This window comes from Rhinolophus sinicus, chromosome 13 (genome assembly GCF_057876585.1).
Source record: "Rhinolophus sinicus isolate RSI-liver-muscle chromosome 13, RSI-T2T, whole genome shotgun sequence".
NCBI lineage: Eukaryota > Metazoa > Chordata > Mammalia > Chiroptera > Rhinolophidae > Rhinolophus > Rhinolophus sinicus.
The window spans coordinates 44,375,782-44,401,249 of record NC_142513.1 but is presented as its reverse complement, the minus strand read 5'-3'; the positions used below and the strand labels follow the sequence as shown (position 1 = coordinate 44,401,249).

At 42.2% G+C, this 25,468-nt stretch overlaps 1 protein-coding gene across 2 annotated transcripts in view; it reads left to right on the top strand.

Moving 5' to 3' along the window:
* NAPB (NSF attachment protein beta) overlaps positions 1-25,468 on the top strand; it is a 45,456-nt gene that overhangs the window by 6,132 nt on the left and 13,856 nt on the right. For both annotated transcript variants that reach the window (XM_019718670.3, XM_074317730.2), the window contains exons 2-7: positions 10,829-10,908; positions 16,306-16,422; positions 18,382-18,428; positions 18,602-18,679; positions 23,191-23,246; positions 23,416-23,500. In XM_019718670.3, the coding sequence (XP_019574229.1) occupies positions 10,829-10,908; positions 16,306-16,422; positions 18,382-18,428; positions 18,602-18,679; positions 23,191-23,246; positions 23,416-23,500 (463 nt within the window). The remainder of the gene's footprint in view (positions 1-10,828; positions 10,909-16,305; positions 16,423-18,381; positions 18,429-18,601; positions 18,680-23,190; positions 23,247-23,415; positions 23,501-25,468) is intronic.

Here is a 25,468-nt window from a genome sequence, read left to right as displayed (position 1 = left end):
TCAATAATATTGTGATAACTACCTGTGTTGTGAGATGGTTACTAGATTCATCAGGGTGATAGATGGGAGGGAGGTTGTGGGCCAGGATGAAAAAGGTGAAGGGATTAAGAGGTAGAAACTGGTAGTTACAAAACAATCAGGGGGACGTAAAGTGGAGCATAGGAAATATAGTCAATAATATGCTAATAACTATGTATAGTGCCAGGTGGGTACTAAACTAGTTAGGGGATTCATTTCTTAAATGATATAAATGTATAACCATATGCTGTACACCTGAAATTAATATAAAATAATGTTGAATGTCAACTGTAACTGAAAAATTAAAATGGGAGGAAACGGTGAAGGGCAATAGGTGGGTGGTCCAAATTTCCAGGTTTAAAACAAATAAGTCATGGGGATGTAATGTACAGCACAGGGAATACAGTCAATAATATTGTGATATCGTGGTACAGTGTCAGATGGTTGCTGGACTTATGGTGATCACTTCTTTAGGTATATAAATGTTGAGTAACTTGTAGGAAGTCTGACAATTAAGTTCGCAAACTTGTTGCAACCATGTTGCTACCTTTTCTGATATCAGAGGGATTATTCATTATGAATTTGTACCAATTGGACAAACAGTTAACCAAGTTTACTATTTGGAAGTGCTGAAAAGGCTGTGTGAATAAGTTAGATGACCTGAACTTTTCTCCAACAATTCATGGCTCTTGCATCATGAAAATGCACCAGCTCACACAGCACTGTCTGTGAGGGAGTTTTTAGCCAGTAAACAAATAACTGTATTGGAACACCCTCCCTACTGACTTGATCTGGCCCCCAATGACTTCTTTCTTTACCCGAAGATAAAGGAAATATGAAAGGAAGGCATTTTGATGACATTCAGGACATCAAGGGTAATATGATGACAGCTCTGATGGCCATTCCAGAAAAAGAGTTTCAAAATTGCTTTGAAGGATGGACTAGGAGCTGGCATCAGTGCATAGCTTCCCAAGGGGAGTACTTCGAAGGTGACCATAATGATATTCAGTAATGAAGTATGTAGCACTTTTTCTAGGGTGAGTTTGCGAACTTAATTGTCAGACCTTGTACATGTTCTGTTAAACTTCATTTCAGGAAATTATGCTTAAATGTAGATACCTTTGTCATACAGCCCTTAAATGTCTCAGATTGTTTCGTGTGTCTGAGAATCTATGATGATTTTTTTTCTTTTTTTGGTTGGTTGATTGTTTGTTTGTTTTGTGTTTTTTTAATTAAAATTTATTGGGGTGACAGTGGTTAGTAAAATTACACAGGTTTCAACTGTTCAATTCTGTAATATATCATCTATATATCACATTGTGTGTTCACCACCCAGAGTCAGTTCTCCTTCCATCACTATATATTTGACGCCGTTTTCTTAAATAAAGTGAAAATTTCTCAGAAAATTGAGTCCCAAGTCCAAGGCAGAATACTGAGACTATATTTGTCAGTAGAGGCATGTTCCCCTGCTTAGTGTCTGTCTGCTGCTCTGGTGGGATTTCTCTGAGGCTTGGGAGGAATGGTCTGTTCCATCCTGGAAGCATGCAGCTAATAAATGACAGCATTTATTTGTAGGTAGTTTGACTCCAGAACCTGCATCCTTGCAGGTTACACATCCTGTTAATGGTGTGTGAAGAAACAGAGGATCTCAATCTAGTGGTTTCTGGTATTTGGTGTAAATATTCAAATTAGCATTCTGAAAGTATCTCCCTGGGGTTTCTGTGTCTCCCCTGCTGTAGATATCTCTACTTCTTGCACCATGTGAAAAAAGTTTGTTTTTATAAATACATTAAACCCAGAAATAAAATAAGTTTGAAAAGGGTTATCTAGGCAAACACCAAATTTCTAGAAGCTATGATTACAGAAATGAAATATCAGATGAAAATAAATTGCTTATGGAGGGTAAAATATATCAGAGAATAAATAGTTCTATATGATTGGGTTGTTATGGTATAGTAAGAAATATATATTTGTTCTTCATCCTGGGTTTCTGGCACACAACTCAGAAAACCCTTGTAAGATCCTAAGTGATGAGGGTGAGAGAAATGCATCTTCTGTTATATATGCCCCTTTCAAGCATACCTGACTATATGTTAATAAGGTGACTCTTGGTAGGTCCCTAAATGGCTACAGAGTGTGGCAGGTTGTTAGAGGAACCAACCACGTGATAGGAGAGTTAGAACTTTCAGTCCCACTTCCAACCTCCAGGGAGGGGAGACAGGCTGGGGATTGAATTAATCACCTATATCCAATGATTTAATAAATCATGTTTGTGTAATGAACCTCCATAAAAACTAAACGGCAGGGTACAGAGAGTTTACAGGTTGGTGAACACATGGAGGTGCTGGGAGGTGGCACACCCAGAGACGAAGTACAAGCTCTGTGAACGGTCTTCCGCCATACCTTGCCAGTGTGTATTATTGCTTCCATTTATCTATTCTTTAGTTATGTCCTATGTAATAAACTGGTGATAGTAAGTAAAGTGTTCCCCTGAGTTCTGTGAGCCATTCTAGCAAGTAATTGAATTTAAGAGTTACGGGAACCCCTGATTTATACTCAAGTTAGACAGAGATGCTAGTGCCCTGGGGACATAGTACTTGCAATTGGTGTCTGAAGTGGGGGCGGGGGCAGTCTTTTGGGACTGAGCCTTTAATCTGTGGGGTCTGTACTAACTCTGGGTAGTGTCAGAATTTTAAATTGTAGGACACCCAACTGGTGGCCACAGAAAATTGGAGAACTGTTTGGTGTGGAAAACCCACCACACATTTGGTAACAGAAGTGTTGTGAATAGAGAAACAGTGTTTCTTTTAATGGTAGAGATATTTTAAGCAGAGTTTGAATTTTTCACTCCTTTTCTGGAGGCTTTCTATATTTGCTTGTTGTTTTGAGGGGTACATGGAGAAGCTTTTTTTAAAAAAGTCATGTAGATAGTTTCTTTCATCAAGACACAGAGGAATCAACATTATTATTGAGGCCTGTGTGCCAGGCCCTGTGCTGGTCACTTTCCCCAGAGAATCGGTCCAGTGGCTAAAGTGATGTTGCTCATAAATAATGTGAAGGAACTGTCCTAGTTGGTGGGGTTTTTCTCAGAGGGGTCCTGGGCACCACTAAAAACGATCCTGTTTTCAGTCCTTTGACATAGTGTGATATCCCTTCAGGGTATTTCTGAAGGTAGAGCTGAATTTTGTTTTAGTTTTGCTTTCACATCATCACAGCATTGTCATTGTCTTTTAGTAGTATTTCAAATCTAGTATTTTGTGATTTTAGAAGCAGTTTTATTGCTACCTCAGTTGTCACCTTTTCTTTTCGGTGCATTTCATGATGTGTGTGCCATCAGTCTCCGAGGATTCTACTTTAATGTCTCCATCTTCCCACCCACTGTTTTAAAATAGCGTGTTCTATAGTGGCCAGTGTTTCACAGTGCTCCAAAATGTTCTTTAAGTTGGGTGATAATATTGATCTTAAAAATAAAACAACCAGATATTTTACCAGCAAAATTGGTTAATTTGGGAATAGAGAATTTCAATTCGGGACAAGCAAGCTATGGCAACCATAGGCCAATCTGGAGAACAAAAGGAGAGGAGCTTGCTTTTATTAGGTTTTAGAAGGAAATTGGGGAGGGTTGTTTTGAACAAAAATTCACAAGAGAGGAACAAGAGTTTGAGGTTTTGGTGGTTTCTCATTGGCTGCAAGCCATGGTTAGTGTGTTCCTGGGGCAGGGAGGGATCTTCCACCTTTTTCTTAAAAGCAGAAAACTCAATTCCCATGTGATTAATGTCCTCCCTTATCAAAATAATTCTTCCTTTTTCCTGCTGTTTATTCAGGCTGTAACAAATGGTAGGTGGGTGAGATGTTCCTCAGGGCTTACCAAGTCCATTTTAAATGAGGTTTTCTTTATTTTCACAAGGAAAAACCAAGACTTTAGATTATTCAAGGATTAATTGGTTTTTAGAAGATAAATGACTTGTCTGCATGTAGATGTCATCTGAGCTCTTTGAAATAATGGGCTATAATCTTTCTGAGCTGATTTTGCCCACAGACATCTAAATGGGAATAAGTAGGATGGGATAGTAAAGAGAAGGAGACTTTCATGCTGGTCGCAAGACACAGCTCCGCTACACTGGCATCTGGTGGGACTGACCAAAGATTCCTCAGTGGAAAATGAGGGGTGAGGGTGGACACTCTCAGATTTTTTTCCAGACGTGAAAGTTTAATTTTTTCCCCTCAGCATTCTGATCTTCTGTGGGCAGGAACTTTCTTTCCTTAGTGTTTTCTGGCACACACTGATCTCGATGTGTAAATTGTAAGCCACACCTGGGCCTACCAGCCCCACTACTCTGGGACTATTGACACCGAGCTGCATGCCTCCAAGCTGGCATTTGAGGCCTGTCTGAGTTCCTGGCACATGTGTATGCCCTCACTCGTGTTCAGATCATGCCCACTCATCAGCCTTGACCTCTCCTGTGTCTGAGTTCCTGGCACATGTGTACGCCCTCACTCACGTTCAGATCATGCCCACTCATCAGCTTTGCCCTCTCCTGTGTCGTAGTCCTTATGCTCATACTTCATTCTCACTCATGATGTGTACTATACAGTTAGAGTCAGCTGTGTCGTGGTTTCCTCTGTGTTTATAATGTACATAGACAAGATAGAGAGACACCTTTAATAATGGGGCCTTCGCTTAGTGAAAACAAGGTTGAATTTGAAAACTGGTGGAAGTTATAGAGGATTATTTTGGCTTTTATGTAAAAAGACATTTCTGAGTGTTGAGACGGTTTTATCTGCAGCCCCCCCCCCCCCAAGAGCTCAATCTCCCCCTTATTGGAGCTGTTTCCGGCAAGCTCCCCCTAAGAGCTCTGCCCCCTCCTCCTCCCATACCTTATCAGAGATGACTCCTGCAGGCACCATAGTTAGAGGCCTCCCTGTCAAAACAAAGTTGAGGGATCACAGCTGCTAGGGACAAATTTCCCTGGCACCCTGGCCAGATTCCGCCCCCCCAACCTGGAGGCCTAAGCATATAAAATAAAGCCCTTGACCCCAGTCAGTGCTCAGTTCTTTGGGAAATATCCCACTGGGCCCGCTAGTTTAATAAAGCTGAGTTCTCCTTGCCCTCTGGGTGCGGTTAGTGTCTCGGTCCTCACCGTTTTCCTGCAACATTTTGGTTCCCTGACCGGGAAATCCAACCGTGATGGCCCTTTGCACCACCAGTGTGGGGTGAGAGGCGGGCCGTGGGGCAACGGGAGGCCCGAGAAGGGTGTAGGCGCGCCCCGCCGATTTTGGCGGACCCCGGACCGGGCTTCTTCGGGCAGCCGCGGCCTGCGCCTCCCCAGCTGGACCTGCAGAGAGGGACTGAGGACAACCAGCCGGATCCACCCGTTGGACCAGGTAAGCCTCGAGGCCATTGTCCGGAGCCAGTCCTGTCCCATGTGACAGTAGAGGAGCCTGATCACCTCCTTGTAGGTTCTTATAACCTACCCAGTCAGGGACACCCATGGAAGGGTGTCAATCTGGTGTGTGAGTGATCGTGTGTCTGATTGTTTGATTCCATTGTTTTGGCTATGGCAACCTGGATATGCTTCTCCCTGATTCTCAAAGAGCGTCATTTGGCATAACGGTTATTCACTCCATGGAATGGCCTGGTCTGTGAAGTTATTCACAATACACTGTAGCCAAAAACGCTCCTAAGTTCCCGCGAGGGATGCCAGCAGGGCAGTACCTGAGTAACTCCCCCTCCTCCCGTCTACGCTATGGGAGGGAAGCAAAGTAAGCCTGCAGTCTTAGACTGTATGTTAAAGAATTTTAGAAAGGATTTTTGCGGAAATTATGGAGACTGCATGACCCCAGGAAAAATTAAGAACCCTCTGTGAATTAGAATAGCCCACTTTTAATGTAGGCTGGCAGTCAGAGGGAACCCTAGACCTGGCCGTCATCCGGTGTGTTTATATTGTAGTGACCGGCAATCCTGGTCACCCGGTCAGTTTCCATACATTAACTCCTGGTTGGAAATTGCCAGGATCCTTCCACTTTGGGGTACAGTTCTGCTCTAGTAAAAAGGGACAGTGCAGGATTCTCGTAACCCAGACTCCAAAAGAAACTCCTAACACCCCTCCGACAAACCCCCTTCACCAAGAGGACACAAGAAAACTCCACTGAATGTTTGAGGACAGACGTCTGAGTGCCAGAAAAACATTTCGGGGAGCCTTGATCCTCTGCGTTTGGAGACAGTGCAAGTTGCAGCGCCAGAGGGAGCACCGAGACGCACTTCTGGAACATAGAGTAACAATCACAACCCCACATTTCAGGCGAGTGCAAGTGGGAGGAGAAGCGACCCAGGCCTAGGCGCTGCGTGAGCGCCCTGCAGCCAACATAAAAGCCATCAGAGCCTGCGTGCGGCTTTTCTCTGCTCTCGTGTGTCCTGGAAGCAACAGCCATGGTGGCTCCCTCCGGGCTTGCAAACCCAGCTGCCTCCAGCAGAACAGCGAGATAATGGAGGAGAGAGGCTCCTGTCTGGGCTCCCCCTCACTACCCCAGTCCTGGGAAGCAGCAATTTCAGCAAGAGTGGACCCGGGCACCGGGTGGTGCTACACCCTCTGGCCCTGGACCCAGGGAGCCTTGCGGAGAGAGGACGCAGCTCGTAGCGGGGGGCCCAGGGGAGAAGGAAAGACAGCCCCTTTCGAGCTTCCACGCATCAGCCTCTCCAGGGAGAGGGCCAAATGCCAACGGCGGTCAGCACCCGGCACCCCCGCCCCCTCTCCCCGGTCCTGAAGCTTTGAGCGGCAGCTCTTGGGTCCCTGCTCCCTGCTCGGTTGCCACTGAAAAAGCCTGGGGGCTTCCCTCCCCCCGCCACGCCCCGCTTGCGCTCCCTTGTCGAACCTAAACAAAACCGTGGCCTGACTGCAGCCTCTGGCGGAGCCCTCCCAGCTCGGCTTGGGAACCTGGGAACACCCTGGCGGCCACCCCCGCTGCCCCCGCGGTCTGCGACCCCAGCCTGGGCCTTGCCCAGCCCCCAAACTACAGTAAAACCAATTTTGCTTGAGTAATGCGAGAGAAAAAGAAAGAACAAGGACCGTCAAAGGAAGGCCCCGCCCAGCTTCCTACCTCTGGATTTCCCTTTGTTTGAGGGTGCTGCAATTGGTGCCCCCCCCCCCCCCCAGTGGTGCAGCGGTAGAATTTTTGCTTGCCAAGCAGGCGACCGAGGTTCAATTCCAAGCCAGGGAAATGGTCGCCTTTTCACTCCCGCGAAGGGGAATTTAAAGACCACATTTAAACTTTGCATACAAGTTAACTTTTAATTTTTGTATGAGGCATTTTCTGCTTACAAACTCCGCGACAGTTTTGATGTTCTGGGTGCAGCATAATAAGCGATATGTAAAAGGTCTCTGGGTTTTTTAGATGAGGACTATTTAAAGGCTATCGTATATAGTACCAAAAGAAACTACTGCCACAAAACTGAGAAGCAGGCAAACGACGTACTCAGTGTCTCTGAATGCACACCTGAGAAATTTACTGAGAGCTGCTTGGGAAAAGGCTGATTTTGTGAATCTCCTGTCTTTTAACGAGCTTGGTGCCCCTGTGCTGATTGGCTTCTGTCTGACAGTATTGGGACACGCTTCTTTGTTACTTGGTTTGTCTAAACAGCAGCTACAGATTTATTGCTTATTATTTCCTTCTCATTTCTTATAAAAGTGCGATGCACGTATGACTTCTCCTCAAGCTCCCAAACAAAGATTGCATTGACTCTAATGTTACTTTACTACCAGATGGAGAACCCACCTGTAAAAGGGAGGCTCACCTACTTCCATCAGCAGGAAGGAAAAGAAAAGTTGACCTGTAATTTTGCTGAGTTTGAAAAGGAACAAGAGGAAGACACTAGGGAAAATCAAAGTGCCGATATCAGTGCTGGATGCACCAGCCACAGTTCTGCTGTCTGATGAGACAATCCAGGGGTAATCTTGTTCCCAGAGTCACTGACTGCAGCTGCACTGACAGCAGTTTTCCACCCAAACTTCGAAGCTGCTTATACAACATACGGCCTTAGGCAACAAGAGCTAGAATTTCAAGGACTCCAGCTATAATCATTCATAACCCCTCACCATTCACAGGACAATGGACCAGTCTTATCTCAGATGTACTACAGACTCTGGCCTCAGTGTCTCCTGGAAGCTTTGCATGGCCTACCAGCCTCAGAGTTCAGGGAAAGTAAAATGCATGAACCGTGCCCTCAAAGAAACATTGTCTAAGCTATGCCAAAAAAAAACCAAAAAACAAAAAAAAAACCTCCCTGGGATGGATGACTCTATTCCCCTTAGGTGCCCTCCGCTCCCGGTGTAGTCCTAAAAAGGATGGTTTTTCCCCTCTAAAATTCTCTCTGGCCGGCCTCCCCAGTTGGTGTCATCCATTCCAGGTAGCCTCAGAGTAGTGGGTAACTCCCAGGTCGGCTTGTCGCCCTGGGAAGGATCCTTGCGAGCCTGCACTTACATCTACTGGAGAGAACTCCTGATGCATTAGGGACCACCGTCCATCCCCACCTTCTAGGTGACAGGGTCTAAGTCAAGATTAGAGACGTGAGCCCCTCCACCCAAATGAACAGGCCCATGAGCAGTAATCCTTGTCACCCTCACTGCACTTAAGGTCTCCAGAAACACGCTGTGGATTCACCACTCCTGAGTCAAGCGAGCAGGGTCGGACCAGCCTGCCTGGACTTCTGGTCCAGTGCCCGACGAGCCCTTCTCAAGACCACGCTTGAGAAGACCGCCTGATTGGACCCCCACCCAGCGGGGTCTCCTCCTGTCCGGATTTCTGCTATGGGTTTCTCCTCTACTCGTATTCGCCTGCCTGAGGCCCTCTGGCTCTTAGGCCTCCTTTGCCTTTTCCCCCTTAGGTCTCCTCAAATTGTCCCTGCTTCCGGGGGTCCGGAACAAGAGCCTCAGACCTCCCAGTTCCCCTGCAATCTCTTCCCTCCGCAGGCCCAAACTCCCGGATGCCCAGGACCCTACCCCACGGCTCAGAGCCTCCATCGTCTCCGACACGGTCGGTGCCCCCCTGGCTCCTGCCTCGAACTTAGCCTGTTACCAGCCCCCTGGCCTTGCCCAGGCTCCCGGCACCCGCGGCCAGAGCTTTTCTGCACCTTTGCCCTTCTGCACTCTCTTCTGTAACGGAAACTACCCATACAGGTGTTGGAGTGCATCATGGTAGAGGTGGCTACGTCCTCATTTTCATTCTCCTTCTGCCCCGTTTTGCTGACGCTGAATTCCAGTCTCGGGTCTTTCCTTCCCTTCGCACCCGTTGGGAGGCTTTCACCCCTTTCCTCATAGGTGCTGGCATCTTTACAGGGAGCCCTGGATCTGCTCACGGCCGAAAAGTGCGGGACCTGTCTCTTCCTCCAAGAAGAACGTTGCTGCTACATAGGCCAGCCTAGGATCCCCACCACCAGGGTCCATGAGCTCCGGGGATCGCGTATAGAACTGCTGCGAGGAGCTTGCCTCCTGGGGGTTTAGCTTTCAGTCCTGGACTTCCTGACTCCCCCTTACTCTCCATTTTCCTCCTTGCTGCCATCGGCCCATACATCTTTGCTGCCCTTGTCCGCGTCATAGAAGGTGCCGTGTCCCGTCTAACCACTGCCCACGCCCTTGCCCTGCGGGGCTGTCGCTCTCTGTTTAGATGATGATCTTTCGGGGTTCCCCTTCCGATCATCAACAGGGGGAATATGTTGGGACGGTTTTTCCTGCAGGCCCCCCTAAGAGCTCAATCTCCCCCTTATTGGAGCTGGCTCCGGCAAGCTCCCCCTAAGAGCTCTGCCCCCTCCTCCTCCCATACCTTATCAGAGATGACTCCTGCAGGCACCATAGTTAGAGGCCTCCCTGTCAAAACAAAGTTGAGGGATCACAGCTGCTAGGGATGGATCTCCCTAGCACCCCGGCCAGATTCCGCCCCCACCCCCCAACCTGGAGGCCTAAGCATATAAAAGTAAAGCCCCTGACCCCTGTCAGTGCTCAGTTCTTTGGGAAATATCCCACTGGGCCCGCTAGTGTAATAAAGCTGAGTTCTCCTTGCCCTCTGGGTGCCGTTTTTGTCTCTCAGTCCTCACTGTTTTTCCGCAACATGAGTAGCTAAAGCTGTCCCATCAATGGAATCAGGTAAAGAACTTTCCAGAACTGTATGTTCTGGAAGCAGCAGTGGAGTTCTCTCTTTTCAGGATGTTGTAAAATGTATTTCTACACTGGGTGAGCAGCTGGACCATATAAGGCTCCTTCCACTCTGGGGAAGGGATTGTTCCTTGCCAGAGCTGACAGATAATACAGATCCTTCCAATTTTAATCTTTGAAAAATGTACTTCTCCTATATATCACGTTGTGTGTTCACCACCCAGAGTCATATAGGTGATGTATTACAGAATTGTACACCTGAAATCTATGTAACTTTACTAATAATTGTCACTCCAATAAACTTTAAAAAAAAAAAAAATGTACTTCTAATTTCTCAGACTGATATAAACTTTAGTTTTCATGCATAGAAAGGACTCTGGTTAAGGGTGAAGCCTCTGGGGTTAACCAGATCTGTATTTGAATCTCAGTTTTGTGGCATCCTTGCTGTGTGACCTTGAGTTAATTACTTTATTGTTGTATGCCTTAGTTTCCTCGCATTGAAAACAGGAATAAGAGTGTCCTCTTTGAACAGCTGTTAAGATTCTATACTGCTTGTCTGGCACATAATACATGCTCATTAAATATTTATTATTTGAGGGAGGGATTATTAGGGACATGGATGGTTGTTATAGTAAAACTTAATATCATTTTTACATTTTTCTTAGAGGAAACACAAGAATAGAAGAGGCTTGTGAAATGTATAACAGAGCTGCAAATATGTTCAAGATGGCTAAAAATTGGAGTGGTATGTACACAGTTTTTATTTGCTTTTCCAGCAGATAACTTTAAAATCATTTTGAAGGAGGAAATGACTGTCTACTGTCCCCATAGAGAATAAGACTCTTGGCCCAGAGACAGGTGTCAGCGCTGAATAAGTGGTGTGGCCACTGTGCACTGGGATTAAGGGACCTTGATTTAGTGAACAAATTTGAAATCCTGACACAAACTTTAAACATAAGGAACAGGTCTGTTTTAGTTTCTATAAACCACTTTATATAATAGGCACAAAGTTATTAAAAAGAGTTAAAATTACTTGCAATTAAGAAGAGTAATTTTTGCTTCTTACTAATGTGCTCAAATAACTCCATTGCCATAAAGAATGAAAGTTGTAAAACTCAATGAAAACAAGTAGGATAAATAGAAATGCCTGCTTTTCGTTACCTAAAATTGGTTGAGAACTTCTCACCATTCTTTACTCTGAGAACAGCTCTGTAATAACTGATTGTGGTTCCATTAAGAAATGTGACAGTGGGGATGTTATTTGTATAAACCCAACATTGTCATTTTTTAAAGTAATGCTTCTACCCAGTGAAATTACACATAACAAGATCAACAGAATTATTATTTTCATTGGTCCGAGAGGGGATGTCTCTTTCTAATACTGATTTGAGAAACAAATTCATCCCCTCCTCTAGAAAAAGCGCTTATCATGGCTCAGTGGTAGAGTATTTCAAATGGAGATGGCCTTCAACCAGAGCAGGGACATGGTCTCTGGCCCTGGCTCTCACCTACTGCGTGACCTACAACAGGTTCCTTGCCCTCTACAAGGCTGTTTGCTCATTTGCTTTTGCTCCCCCCGCCCCAGCTTTATTGAGATATAATTGACACAAAACATTGTATAAGTTTAAGGTGTATAATTAAGGTGTTGATTTACCTATTTGCTTGTTTAAGACCAGCTCTTTAAAATAATTTCAATGATGGAAATGCTATTGAACTAGATGAATCTGAAAGGTCCTTTCTGGCTCTAAAATTTTTTTATAGGTTTAGTTTTAGGTGAAAAGGATATGTTATGTTTTCAAAATGTACTTGTGTCTAAATTATAATATACTACAAAAAAAAATGGAGGAGAAAAGAGTATTACCTCAGCATTCACATCTTTTGTTTTGCTCATGTCCTATAATCATAGATGGAAAGTGATCTTATCTTAAAAGACAACTTAAATTTATTTTATCTGGTGACCAGATGTTCTAACCTTAAGGAAATTCCATTTCAGAAAGGCCATTAATATCAATATAACTAATGAGGCTGTGCATATAGCCCACCACCCCAGTCATTTCTTGCCTGTTCTAGCTTCTGCATTTTTCCTACTCTGTTTTAATGAACCTCCAAAGTAATCCTGTTAAAACATAAGTCAGCTTATGTCATTTCAAATAAGAGCTAAAGTCCTTAACAGTGATCTTTGAGGACCTACCTAATCTTTGACCCTGTTCTCTTCCTGTCCCTGACCTCATCTCCTACCCACTCCCCTCATTTGCCTGGCTCCCTGCTCAGAGCCTTTCTGGCGATCTCTTCCCCAAAATAGAGTGTGGCTGATTCTCTTCCCTTTGGGTCCTTCAAATGTTGTCTTCTTAGTGAGCACCCCTTTTAAAGATAGCAATCTTCTTTTTCCTGGAAATCCCCTTCCCTTTTCTCAAATGCCCTTGTTACCATCCAGCAAAAATAAGTGAAATATGTTTACTAACTTACATTGTTTATGTGTTTCTATTACGTGCTATCCCTTTACTAGAATGTAAACCATAGAAGGCCAGGATTTTTCTCTGTTTGATCGCTGCTATATCTGCAGGGCCCAGACTGGTGCTTGTAACACAGTAGATGGTCAGGACATTCGTGTAGTATATGAATAAATATTACATTCTGTGAGATTATTTCTATGTTGCAATGGTGGTGATCATAACATCACTGCATCACTTTATAGTTTTAAAAGTTCTTTTATAAAGATTAAATTAATTTATTTGATGCTCAGCTTTTGAGAGATCATCCTGGCAGGTACTAGACCAATTTTACAGGTAAGGAAATTTAGCTAGTGAAGTTGTGTGACTAGTTTAATATATGCTCCTTTAAAAACACTTTTAAGTTTGAAGAAATCGAGCTAGCATTTATTAGCAGTGATTGGAATAAGTGCTCAGAGCGAAAAAGTCAGCCAGCAGCTAGTTTTGGAATTTGGGAGCATGAAATTGCAAAATAAAAGCACTTAATATTATCTGGGGAAATGGAGGTAGCCTGAGAAAGCCTGGATGTTACGGTTTTGCACTCAGTGAGGAAAGGATGTACCATGACTGGTTCTGGGACAGTCAATGTAGGTTAGCTATCAAAAATGAAATTACTGGTAGAAGAGGACAAATGTAGGTTGTAAAGAAAATGATGACGTTTAGACATCCCAAACTACTGCTTTGGTGGTATGGTAGATTTGCCTATAATAATGATAATGGCCAACACATGTGTAACTGGAGCCAGGCTGTTCTGAGCACTTCAACTTGGGAGATCCAAGTTATTATTACACTCTTCTAATGCAGAGCCCATCAAAGCTGCCATTTAGCTGGTACATTCCTGAAGTGCCACTTAGAAGTTAGCTGCTGCCCCAAGTACTCCAGGTGCCTGTGCACCTACCCTTGCAGCAGCTTTGGCCCCTCCTCTGGGACCCCCAACCTCATGACTCACCAACAAAAGGGTTGAAGCCTGGTGAGCAGGGGTTCTCTGTTCCATGTCGATGGTTAAAAATTTTAAAACTTGCCAGGACCCTCTTTTTATCTTGCATAGAGCAAGAATTGAACCTGGGCAGGCTGGCTTGGGAGTTTGTACTGCCTCTTTTCCCTCAAATGAAAGTCCAGAAACTTGAGTGGGAGTTATGTAGTTACCTCAAGAAGAGGGGTCATGACTAGGAACAGCAGGCAAAACTTTAATGGAATTGAATGTTTTATCTCTTAAAAAGAAATTTAAAGTAAATATCTAATACCAGTAGTGAGTACTTAGGTGTCTGACACGATTTTCTGTACCGTTCTGAATGTTTTTGGAAAAAAAATTTTAATACCAAAAAGTTTTATGATATTCTTAATTGTGTTTTTCTAGTGAAACAAATTCTTTTTTTAGTGAAACAAATTTTTTTAATACCAAAAAGTTTTATGATATTCTTAATTGTGCTTTTTTTAGTGAAACAAATTCTTTCCCCTCCATTCCTGTCAGCACTGACTTCCCTATTCCAGACCTTACTGAGCTGTGTCTCCAGAGGTCTTTGTATTCCCGTCTATGGTGCTTATTGTTTTGAGGCACTGCCATGGTGCTTTCTCTTTCACTGTAAACCTCATGATGAAGTAGATTCATCCTTGTCCGGATTCTCCATGTTAACATTTAAAGCCTTCCCTGAGCTGGCCTGATGGCATCTTCAGTCTTGATTTCCACTGCCTTTCATTCCTCCTCCTGCAGGCAGCATGGGCTTGTCATTGGCCTAGTTCCAGCCCCTTCTTGCCTTCAAGCATTGTTCCTTGTTTGTGTGACTCCTCTGCTAGAGATTCTTTTTTTGCCATTCCAGAATCCATGGTCCTTGATCCAAAACGTTTTCTGAAAAAATTCACTGCATAAACCTTTCATGTTGCTGTGTCCCAGTGGAGACCTCGGCAGCATCCTGTGATTCCGTAGAGAAGTGTACGAGTTAGTGGGATATAGACAGATTAAACCTCATACAAATTTCAGTCAGATTTTGTCATAAACTTAAGAAAAAATTTTGAATTTTGAAATTGTAGGCCTGATTTTCACTCTCTGAGAAACTTATTTTGTCCACAAAGCCTTCATTAGCAATTTTTTTCAACAATCACAGCTAAGTCCATGGACAGTGTAAGATAGAAAGCTGAGCAAATAAATATCCTTGACCTCAGTGTTCTCTTTTGTCTTTGGACACCCCAGACAGCGTATGAGCCAGAGCTGGCGCCAGTGATTAGCCTAAGAGGCTCCAGTGGCAGAGACAAGGGAGCTCCGGTGCACTTGCTGGTTTGACAAGTTCACAGCTTGAGGAATAAAGGGGCACCTCCTGTGGCTGCCAGGGTAGTGGTTTGTGATAGCTGGGCCAGGAGATTGAGGGGTGTCCCCCTGATTCTCCGCCAGAGTCTCTAACTCTGGAGTTACAGAATAGTGCACTTCTTACGGTGTACTTCAGAGAGTGTGAGACTTACTGTTAGCTGTGAGAGTGTCCCCAGCACTACTAAAGTCGGGGGTCACGGACCTAGCCCATGGAATTCCCAGTGCCCCACAGGTGTCCCCAGGTGTATCCACTTACTGACTGACACCCTGGCTAGACCACTGGAGGTGCCTTGTGAAAAGTGAAAGTAAAGGAGACAGCGAACTAGAGGAGTGGGAGGGTCTAACACTCTTCAGTGAGAGGCTCCTGAGGGAGAGGGGAGGAAATAGAGTCGAACTTGTGGAGAGGAGGAGGTAGAGTTGAACTCCTGGGTTTGACAAAACCAAATGTTTTGTCTTTGGATACCCCTGGTTGTTTGCAGAATGTAAAAGAATTCGCAAGACTCAAAAGGAATGGAAGTTAGAGGTTTATTCAAGAAGAAAGGCTGTGGTAGAGAAGCTGGGAGCAGAGTCTTGGGTAGACAACTGCCCCTAACTTCAGGTTGGCTTTTTCTTATATAGGACGTTGACATATAAACTGAGGTCATTTGATTGACATATGTTTGTTATGTAACTAGTTTCTTTCTCTGCATGTTCTCACCCAGAATGCATACAGAAAAATCCATAGGGGGAGCCAAGCCATAATATTCATTTTATTTTAATTGTGTTATAATGAGGCTGGAGTTCAAACAACAGGCAGGTTTCAGCAGTTTATGCAGGCCAGCCGTTCAAACTTGATCAATCTGGTTAGGGTCTTATCTCTTCTTCCTAAGGGTATTTGGACAGCTTAATTTATCTCTAGGGGATGAGCCTGGGCGGTTCCTGGGGAGGGGATGCAGGCCTGGGCAGGCCCCCCTTGGGCTCACTTTTATTAACTCTTCTTCTGCTTCATCATGTTTACCTTTCTTTCAACATTAGTAGCTTGAATCAGCCAATCAATGTTTAGCATACACTGGGGAATGGAATTTAATGACCTGGGACTAGGCTGTTGCTTTTGAATGGAGGCTTATTGCCCAGAGGCCACTTGGGAGGTCACCTGTGGCTGAGAGAACCTTTTTTTGCTGTTTGACTTGATTCTGGTTATTTTTATATACACATAAGATTCACTTGATCATATTTACATGCGCTTCTGACTGGAATGCTTCTTTTCAGTGGAATGGAACTTTCTAGGTGTAAGTCCAGCACTAAGGGCTTAGGCTGTTCTGTGGGGATACTTGTTCCTCTGTGGTTAATTGTGGTAATTTATCTTCCTCAGCTGCAGGAAATGCGTTTTGTCAGGCAGCCAAGCTCCATATGCAGCTTCAGAGCAAACACGATTCTGCTACCAGCTTTGTGGATGCTGGGAATGCTTACAAAAAGGCAGACCCTCAAGGTAAGACACGTCTCTGTCTGGGACAGCAGGACTGATGTTGGTGACATTTTTCACAGGTTACACTACTGGACCTTTTGAGTCCTGGTAAAAATAAATTTTTGTACTTTAGAATAATAGATATTTTGATAATTAGGAATTTTTCTTTAATCATTTGGAGCTTTAATGAGGAGAAAATATGTTACGTTTATCCTGGCTGTTTAATTAGTCAAGAGTATTTTCTTAAACTCCATTTATATTGCGTTTTGGAGAATTTTTTGGAAATTAGCTTTAATTTTACCTAAGACTTCTTATATCCTAATTTTACGAATATGTATACAGAGGGTGCCAAAAAAATGTATACACTTCTAAGAAAGGAAAAAAAAAAACTATTAAAATCGTAGAACTCAATGTATACCGATAACAAAAGATGAATACAAGTCATGTGTATATATTTTTTGGCACCCCTGGTATTGCTTATTAACGGAAACTCCAGCGTTCTTTCATTCCTAAATACCTAGTGTATTTTAAGATCCAGTTAATGGAGATTATGATATCCAATGGTTAAAAGCAACTTATTCACACAGTATTCATCTGACTTTTTAAAGTATTTGTCAAAGTTCTTGTTATGAGGAAAGAACAAACTTGGGTATTTGAAGTGGTAAAATTTTACGAATGTTATTTCTTTTTGAGTTAAGAGTGCACACTTAGCAATTAAAAACATTAATTTCTTCCCTCCCACACATGCAACTGGTAGTGATGGAGTCTCCTTTTTTCTTTTAGCAGTTCATTTTAACATAGAAATCCAAATTTTATGATTATATCATACAAAAATAAGATATCTTTAAGGGCTTTTGTATAGAGATTAATCAGTTTATTTCCAAAAGTGGAAAACTGAACACAGCGTAAATGAGCAGTAAGATGAGAATGGTAAAGTTATAATGCATCAACATTTTAGAATATGATACAGGCATTACATTCCCTGGTTTTAGAGAATTTTCAGTGACCTGGTAAATGTTCACATGGTAACTAAAGAACCACATGAAAATTGAGATCTCAAATTCATAAAACAGATACACAGAGGAATGCATCTAGAAAACACTGGAAGTAAAACATATCAGATACTAAAGAGTGGGTCTGAGTGTGATTATAGGTAGCTTATTTTTCTCTTTTTATTTTTCTGTATTTTTAAAGTTTTAACATTTCTTATATAGTATAGGAGGAAATTGCTTCTATATAATTTTTGTTTATCTACTTTCTAATTCTTAAGCCAGGCCTTTTTACTCTGCTCCCTCTTTTAAACCTAAAGTGCTAAACGTGGAACTGTCAAACACATGCCAGAATTATGAACACTACCATTTTGTGACAGGATATGTGCTGGCTCACTGTTTTAGGAAATTAATACACTTTTTTTTAGCACTGTCATTTATTAGATATTTTTTCCTTTTATGTATATGTTAGTGCACCAAAAGTTAGCATCTTTAACATTGTACAAAATGTTGACTTTGCTTAAGAGTTTCCGAACAGAGGTTTCAGTGCTTTTGATTTTGGCTACATGAGTCTATTGAAGTCATCCTTCATGTGAAGTGGTCTTCCAAAATTAATATATATATGCATGATATCACTGAAAACTACATTTACATTTGTGTTTTAGCAGATATAGTTGATCAATACTGATGACAACCCCCATTTGTCTTCTTTCCCCTGGATGGAGTCCTCACTGTCAGGTTAAGGGTAACTGAGCCAATACCAACCACTCCAGCTCCAGTTCCCTAAGTTGCACTGTAGCTGCTGTGGGCAGAGCATGCTGGGGAGTCTTGACTTGGTGTGATTTGTGTTTGCTTCTCACTAACTAATTTGCCCACCCTCTACCCCAAATGGGACCACCTTAACATTCTAGTACCAGCCAGGAAGATAGACTCACCTGAACCCTCTTTGACTGAATGGATTTTTCATTGTTTTTCTTAAATGCCTACGCTTCAGAGGCTATCAACTGCTTAAATGCAGCCATCGACATTTACACAGACATGGTAAGACATTGCCTTGCTCGAGTGGCTGTGGGGTGGACTCCTTGAGATGACTTAGAGGTGTGTTTTTTTTGTTGTTTTGTTTTTTGTATTCTTCTTCCCAAACTGATTGGCGTTAAAATAGGTAGAACATGAATGTGACTGTTTTGTGTGTTTTTTTGTTTTTTTTCTCCCAGGGAAGGTTTGCAATCGCAGCCAAGCACCACATTACCATTGCTGAGATTTATGAAACTGAACTTGTAGACATTGAAAAGGTAAGCAATGGATTCACTTACGTCATAAACTTGGTGTGAAGCAGCTGGTTGACTCCAGGAACCCTCTACTCTTCCAGCGGATTTGAGGGAGTATAGTGATCATACATGGCTTTATATGGAGGTTTTAGCGGCCTGGCAGCTAAGGAGTAGATGGGCTGTTTTCCTGGAGTGAGTGACTGAGACGAAAGCTAGTTAAGATTTACTCGCTATTTCTGTTCTGTGTGATTCATGTCAGGAGAATCTTCATCTCTTTCGCTGAGGCCTCTGTGGCCCTGTGAAGGAAGCTTAAGTACTATGGGCATTTGCACACCTTTATCTTCAGGCCTTGACCCTGGGGAAGAAGGTAGGTGAATACCAACTTGGCCACATATGTGCATCACTCAAGTCTGGCTTTCTAAACTGTGGTTTATATAGGAATACCTAGGAAATATTGTGGTTTTGGTTCTAGACCACTGCAATAAGGTGAATATTGCAATAAAGTTAGTCACAAATTTTTTGCTTTCCCAGTGGACATAAAAGCTATATTTATACTACACAACACATCCTAGAATAATATCATTTGTTCAACATTGTTTTGTTGTACGTTGATGAGATATTATAGGAACTTAACTCTTGTGTATATCAATTGGCCTATGGTAAAATTGGTTTTGTTATGTCGTTTCACTCAATGTGGCAGTACCTATTGACAGTGTTAAGTGAGGGCTAACTGTAGTCTATTGAGTGTGCAACAGCATTATATCTATAAAAACAATGTATTATACATACCTTACTTAAAGAAGCACTTTATTGCTAAAATATGCTCACGTCATCTGAGCCTTCAGTGAGATGTAATCTTTTTGCTGGTGTGGGTGTTGCTTTGATGTTGATGAAAATGCAGTATCAACCAAACACAATAAAATGATGCATGCCTCTAGTGGTAGAAGAAAAAACAGGGAGGAGGAAACACTTAAGCCTCTACTGTTTTCCATGCTTTGTCTTTGGTGGCGTGCTGTGAATTTTACCACATTTCAGCTTTATAATACCAAGGCCCCTTTATGAGTGTGGAAATTAAGACTCAAGACAGTTACACTGCCTAGGATCACTCAGGTTGGAACCAGTGGAGCTGATGCAAAGCTGGCTCTCGCACTGAGCTTTGTCCTGTCTCCTATTGTCTTCTCAGTCAGGGGATTGCCAGCAGGGCTGGAGTGTACCTTGGTGAGAGGAAAACATATTTGCCAGACTTCAGAGGCTGACTCAACTGAGACTGAAGACAAATGTTATGTAAAACTGTCCTCCTTAGTACTGTGGAACACAACAGGTGTGAGTCAGAAAGAGAAATGATAGTGGAGGAGATCATCGCTAATTAGTCAGACTAATGAACACTAAGCGTGCTCTGAGAGATTACAGTTGCAGCCTATTTGAATGGTCATGGTACTCCCTGTACCTGCTGCGACATTGGACACTTGTCATTCTCCCTCTCCTTTGTTTTATTTCTTTCCTTGGCTTTTGGAATATGGCACCCATCTGGTTCACTGAGCACTCGCTTTCTGACTGCTTAATTGGTTCCTTCTCTTCTCCTCACCCTCTAGTGTGGGGTGCCCCAGAGTTGGGTCCTTGTCTTCTCTCAATCCGCACTTGCTTTCTTGGTACCTCTCTGCACTCACTCAGCATCACAACTTTAAGTATCATCTGTATCCCAGATGATACTTGCAAATCTGTCTGCAGCCCAGACCTCTCTCTGAGCTTCAGATTCCTACCATGTTTCCCCGAAAATAAGACCTAACTAGAAAATAAGCCCTATCATGATTTTTCATGTCAGGGTTTATTATTATGTGTGTTGTTGTTATTGCTGGCTATGTTCTACTTTTCATTTTTATTATTGTCCTTGGAACTGTAAGATACAGCAGGCCGATTTCTCGTGTGTAAGGGTCTGTAAGTATTAGGTTAAACCAAATTGATGATATTCGTTTTGTTTTGTTTTTTTAAAAAAAACCTTCAAAACAGCAGTTACATGTGGTTCAACCCAACCCTATTTACTGAGTTCAAGATATTGGCAGTAGTTTAATAGGGGACCTTCATTTGAAATACAATTTGCATTAATTCTCTTAGCATTTATTTATTGAGTACCTGCTGTACTATGTTTCCCCGAAAATAAGACCTAGCCGGTTTAATGTGTCTTTTGGAGCAAAAATTAATATAAGACCCAGTCTTATTTTACTATAATACAAGACTTGGCCTTATATAATATAATATGATATGATATGATATGATACCAGGTATAATGTAATACCGGGTCTTATATTAATTTTTGCTCCAAAAGACGCATTAGAGCTGATGGTTCAGCTAGGTCTTATTTTTGGGGAAACACAGTATGATAGACATTATGCTAGGCTCAGGGACATATGGTGAGCAAAACCATCATGAGAGCTGCCTTCACAGAGCTTACGTTTTAGTGGAAGATGTGCATTCATCCAATAATCCTGCATGTGTGTGTATGTGACAGCTCTGACACGTGCTCCAAAGGAACACATTCCACCAGACGTTTTCTGGATATGTCTATATAGTTGTAAAAAGAGGACTATAGTGTACCTGTTCTTTTATGGCCTTACTATTGTATGAAGGACTTTCCATATTGAACTTTCTATCCGTTACTTTTAATTAATATATGGGGACAGTGGCCCTTTATATTTAACCACTTAAATTGTTTCCAGTTTTTTTCCTATTATAAATAATGCTGAGAAAAGTTGTTGAAGGAGGGGCATATTAGTTTGGGTAGGCTAGGTAGCTGAAATAAATAGACCCAAAACACAATCATGCAAGCATAGAAGTATCTATTTTTCACAAAACTGTCCAGTTTTGTCACAAAACTGCAGTCTATACAAGGCTAGTGTTGGCTCTGCCCTCTTTCAGCCTGTGGCGTCAGAGGGGGCTCTGCATTCTTGGACATCACCCTTACCATCTGCAAGAAGGGGGAACAAAGGCTTTATGGGCCAGAATGTTTGTTCCCAGTCAGCTCCCTGTGCCTATAACCACACTAAAATGGTTTCCTAACACAGCTCCCTAGCCTGTTATATATTATTTGTTGTGTTTTTCTCTTAACTCATTGTGAGGGCTGCCTTGAACCAGTTGAACTGACGGACGTCACCTGTAATCTGATCTTCGCATAATACTAGCTCCTCTTTTAGGCATACTCGAAAAACCTTGAAATTTGAGGCAAAGGTCTACAAACCCACCAAATATTTAGGTATGCCTGCAAGCCAAGAATGTTTTTCACATTCTTTAATCGTTGGGAGGGAAAAGCATTCATGACACATAAAAATTACATGAAATTGAAATTTCATTGTCCATATAAAGTTTATTTTGCATATAGCCATGCTCATTCATGTATGCATCATCTATGGCTGCTTTTGTGCTATCATAGGAGAGCTATGTAATGACAACAGATTGATTTTTATCATCACAAAGCCTAAAATATTTATCTGGCCTGTTACAGAAAATTTGCCAGACCTGTAATTTAAAATGTTCAGACTTACCTCTTGCCATTAGGGGTATAGAAACCATTGGCCTTTCCTATTCTACAAGGCCCTGCCTCTGGCCTTTGTTTCCTTTCATAATTGCCTACAAACCAGCTAATTCTTTCCAGAGTTCTTTTTTCTTATAAAACTTTGCTGAAAACACAGTACACACTATCATCTGGCTCTTTCCATGGACCTTCTTCCCATAGTTTCCAACTCCAGTAGGCATGTGTTGGCCTTCTGAGTTATCACATGCTTGATTTCACTAAATCTTATGCAACAGCAGGACAAGGGCTTTTAGCTTTCCAGCCTGCAACCTCTGTTTCCTTTCCACTTGACTGTTAATTCAGCACCATACATTTTAGATTAAAAACAACACCCTTATTAAAGATGAAACTTATGGTATTAGTGAGGGTAGCCTGTACTGCTGTAACAAGCCATAAATCTAAAATGTAATAGGGCTTCATATGTCTCTGGAATAACACTCCAAGGTACTGTTCTGGGTTAAACAGTGGTGGGGACATGGGAGTTGGGGTATACATTCTACCCTAACCGTAATTATTTAGGAACCAGGTTGGCAAAAGTTCTGCCATCTTCACCTTGTGGCTTCCAGTGTTACTTTAGACTTGGACATTGCCATTCTAGCTCATGAGAAAGGGAAAAGGCCTAGAGAAGGATGCAAAGTCACACGTATGGACTAAGTCTGGAAGTAGTTCACAGCATGTCTGTTTACATTCCATTGGAAAGAATAGGTTTCATGGCTACCCCAACTGCAGTGCAGGCTAGGAAAATGGTGTAGCTGGTTATTTGCCATGGGGGAAGCATAATGTAAAGCAAGCATTCTGCCATGAGGTTTCTAGAAGTGTATGCAATTTTGTGTTCCCTAAGTCAAGTAGGCCAAGTTGTGAAAAGTTTGCTGTTGGAGTAGATTTCTTTAGAAGAAAAATACCTATGCAAATGTTTTTAAATGCAATCCTTCAAACAAGTATTTTTAATAAAATATGTGTGTGTTTTCAGGCTATTGCACATTATGAACAATCGGCTGATTATTACAAAGGAGAAGAATCTAACAGGCATGTATTATTTTTCTTAATATAATTAAATGGATTTTAAGTGTGATAAAAGACAAATATTCACTATACTCTATGAGTGTATTTGACTGTACTAAATGAAGGTGTACTGGGATATCTTTTTAGTTTTCTATCAATTTGTTACTTGCTCTCCTCTGCTTCTTGATTTCAGTTCAGCTAACAAGTGTCTGCTGAAGGTGGCAGCATATGCCGCCCAGCTTGAACAGTACCAGAAAGCCATCGAGATCTATGAGCAGGTAAGACTACTGCTATGTTCAACTTCTAGTAGAAGTTACTCTGAATCTTATTATTTATTTATTTTTTTAAAGATTTTATTGGGGAAGGGGAACAGGACTTTATTGGGGAACAGTGTGTACTTCCAGGAATTTTTCCAAGTCAAGTTGTTGTCCTTTCAGTCTTAGTTGTGGAAGGCACAGCTCAGCTCCAGGTCCAGTTGCCGTTGTTAGTTGCAGAGGGCACAGCCCACCATCCCTTGCTGGAGTCGAACTGGCAACCTTGTGGTTGAGAGGACGCACTCCAACCAACTGAGCTATCCAGGAATTCAGCTGCAGCTCAGCTCAAGGTGCCGTGTTCAATCTTAGTTGCAGGGGGCACAGCCCACCATCCCTTGCGGTAGTCGAACCGTCAGCCTTGTGGTTGAGAGCCCACTGGCCCATGTGGGAATCAAACTGGCAGCCTTCGGCGTTAGCAGCACGGAGTTCCAGCCACCTGAGCCACCGGGCCGGCCCTCCAAAACATTTTTATCATCCCCAAAAGAAACCCCATTCTGCCTTCCTCCAAGTCCCTGGAAACCACCATCTGTTGTCTGTCTGAATGGATTTGCTTATTTATTCGAGGCCTTTACTATATGTGGAATCATGCAATATGTGGCCTTTTGTGACTGGCTTCTTTCACTTAGCATACTCGTAATTTTTTCAAGGTTCATTTATGTTGTAGCATGCATTAATACTTCATTCATTTCCATAACAAATTAATATTCCACAGTTTGATTATCTGTTTTTCAATTGATGGGTGTTTAGGTTCTTTTTATTAATACTTTGGGACTGTTATGAATAATACTGCTATTAACATTTGTGTTCAAGTTTTTGTGGGGGTATGTTTGCAGTTCTCTTGGTTATATACCTAGGGTTTGGACTGCAAGGTCATGTGCATGTCCATTTTTAACTTTTTGAGGAACTGCCAAATTGTTCCACAATGGCCACCTATTATGCCATCCCACCAGCAATGTATGAGTTCCAGTTTTTCTACATCCTCACCAATACTTGTTGTTTTCTTTCTTTCTTTCTTTTATTATTATTTTTTAATAATAACCACCCTAATGAGTGTGAAGTAGTATCTTGTTGTGTCTTTTATTTTTATTTCCCTAATGATTAGTGATATTGAGTATCTTTTCATGTGCTTATTGGCCATTCATATGTCTTCTTGGAGAAATGTCTATTCAATTTCTTTGCCCATTTTTGAATTAGGTTGTTTGGTTTTTGATACTGAGTTTTAGAAGTTCTTTCTGTTTTCTGAATATTAATCCCTTATCAGATAAGTGATTTGCAAATATTGTCTCCCATTCTGTGGGTTGCCTTTTTACTCTGTTACTAGTATCCTTTGATGCATAAAGTTTTAAATTTTGATTGAGTCCAGTTTTTCTTCTTTCTTTTTTTTGCCTATGTTTTCCATGTCATATCCAAGAAAATGCTAAACTCCAGGTTATGATATTGTTGCCCTGTTTTGTTCTAAGAGTTTTATAGTTTAAGCTCTTAGGTTTAGGTCTTTAATTCATTTTGAGTTAATTTTTGCGTCAGTGAAGGGTTCAACTGTGTTCTTTTGCCTGTGGATTTCCAGTGTTCCCACCACTATTTGTTGAGTACACTGTCCTTTAGCCATTGAATGGTCTTGGCACCATGCTGAAAATTATGTGACCAATATGCAAAGGTTTGTTTCTGGGCTATATTCTATTCCCTTGGTCTGTATGTATTTTTTATTTTTAGGTTTTTATTAAAAATATATAACCAACATACATTATATCAGTTTCAGGTATACACCATAGTTCTTCAGCATTTGTATACCTAAGGAAGTGATCACCATAAGGCCAGCAAACATCTGACCCTGTACTATTCTATCACAATATTATTACTATATTCCATCCATCCTATACGTTACATCCCCATGACTTACTTGTTTTATATCTGGAAATTGGAATGTCTTATTCC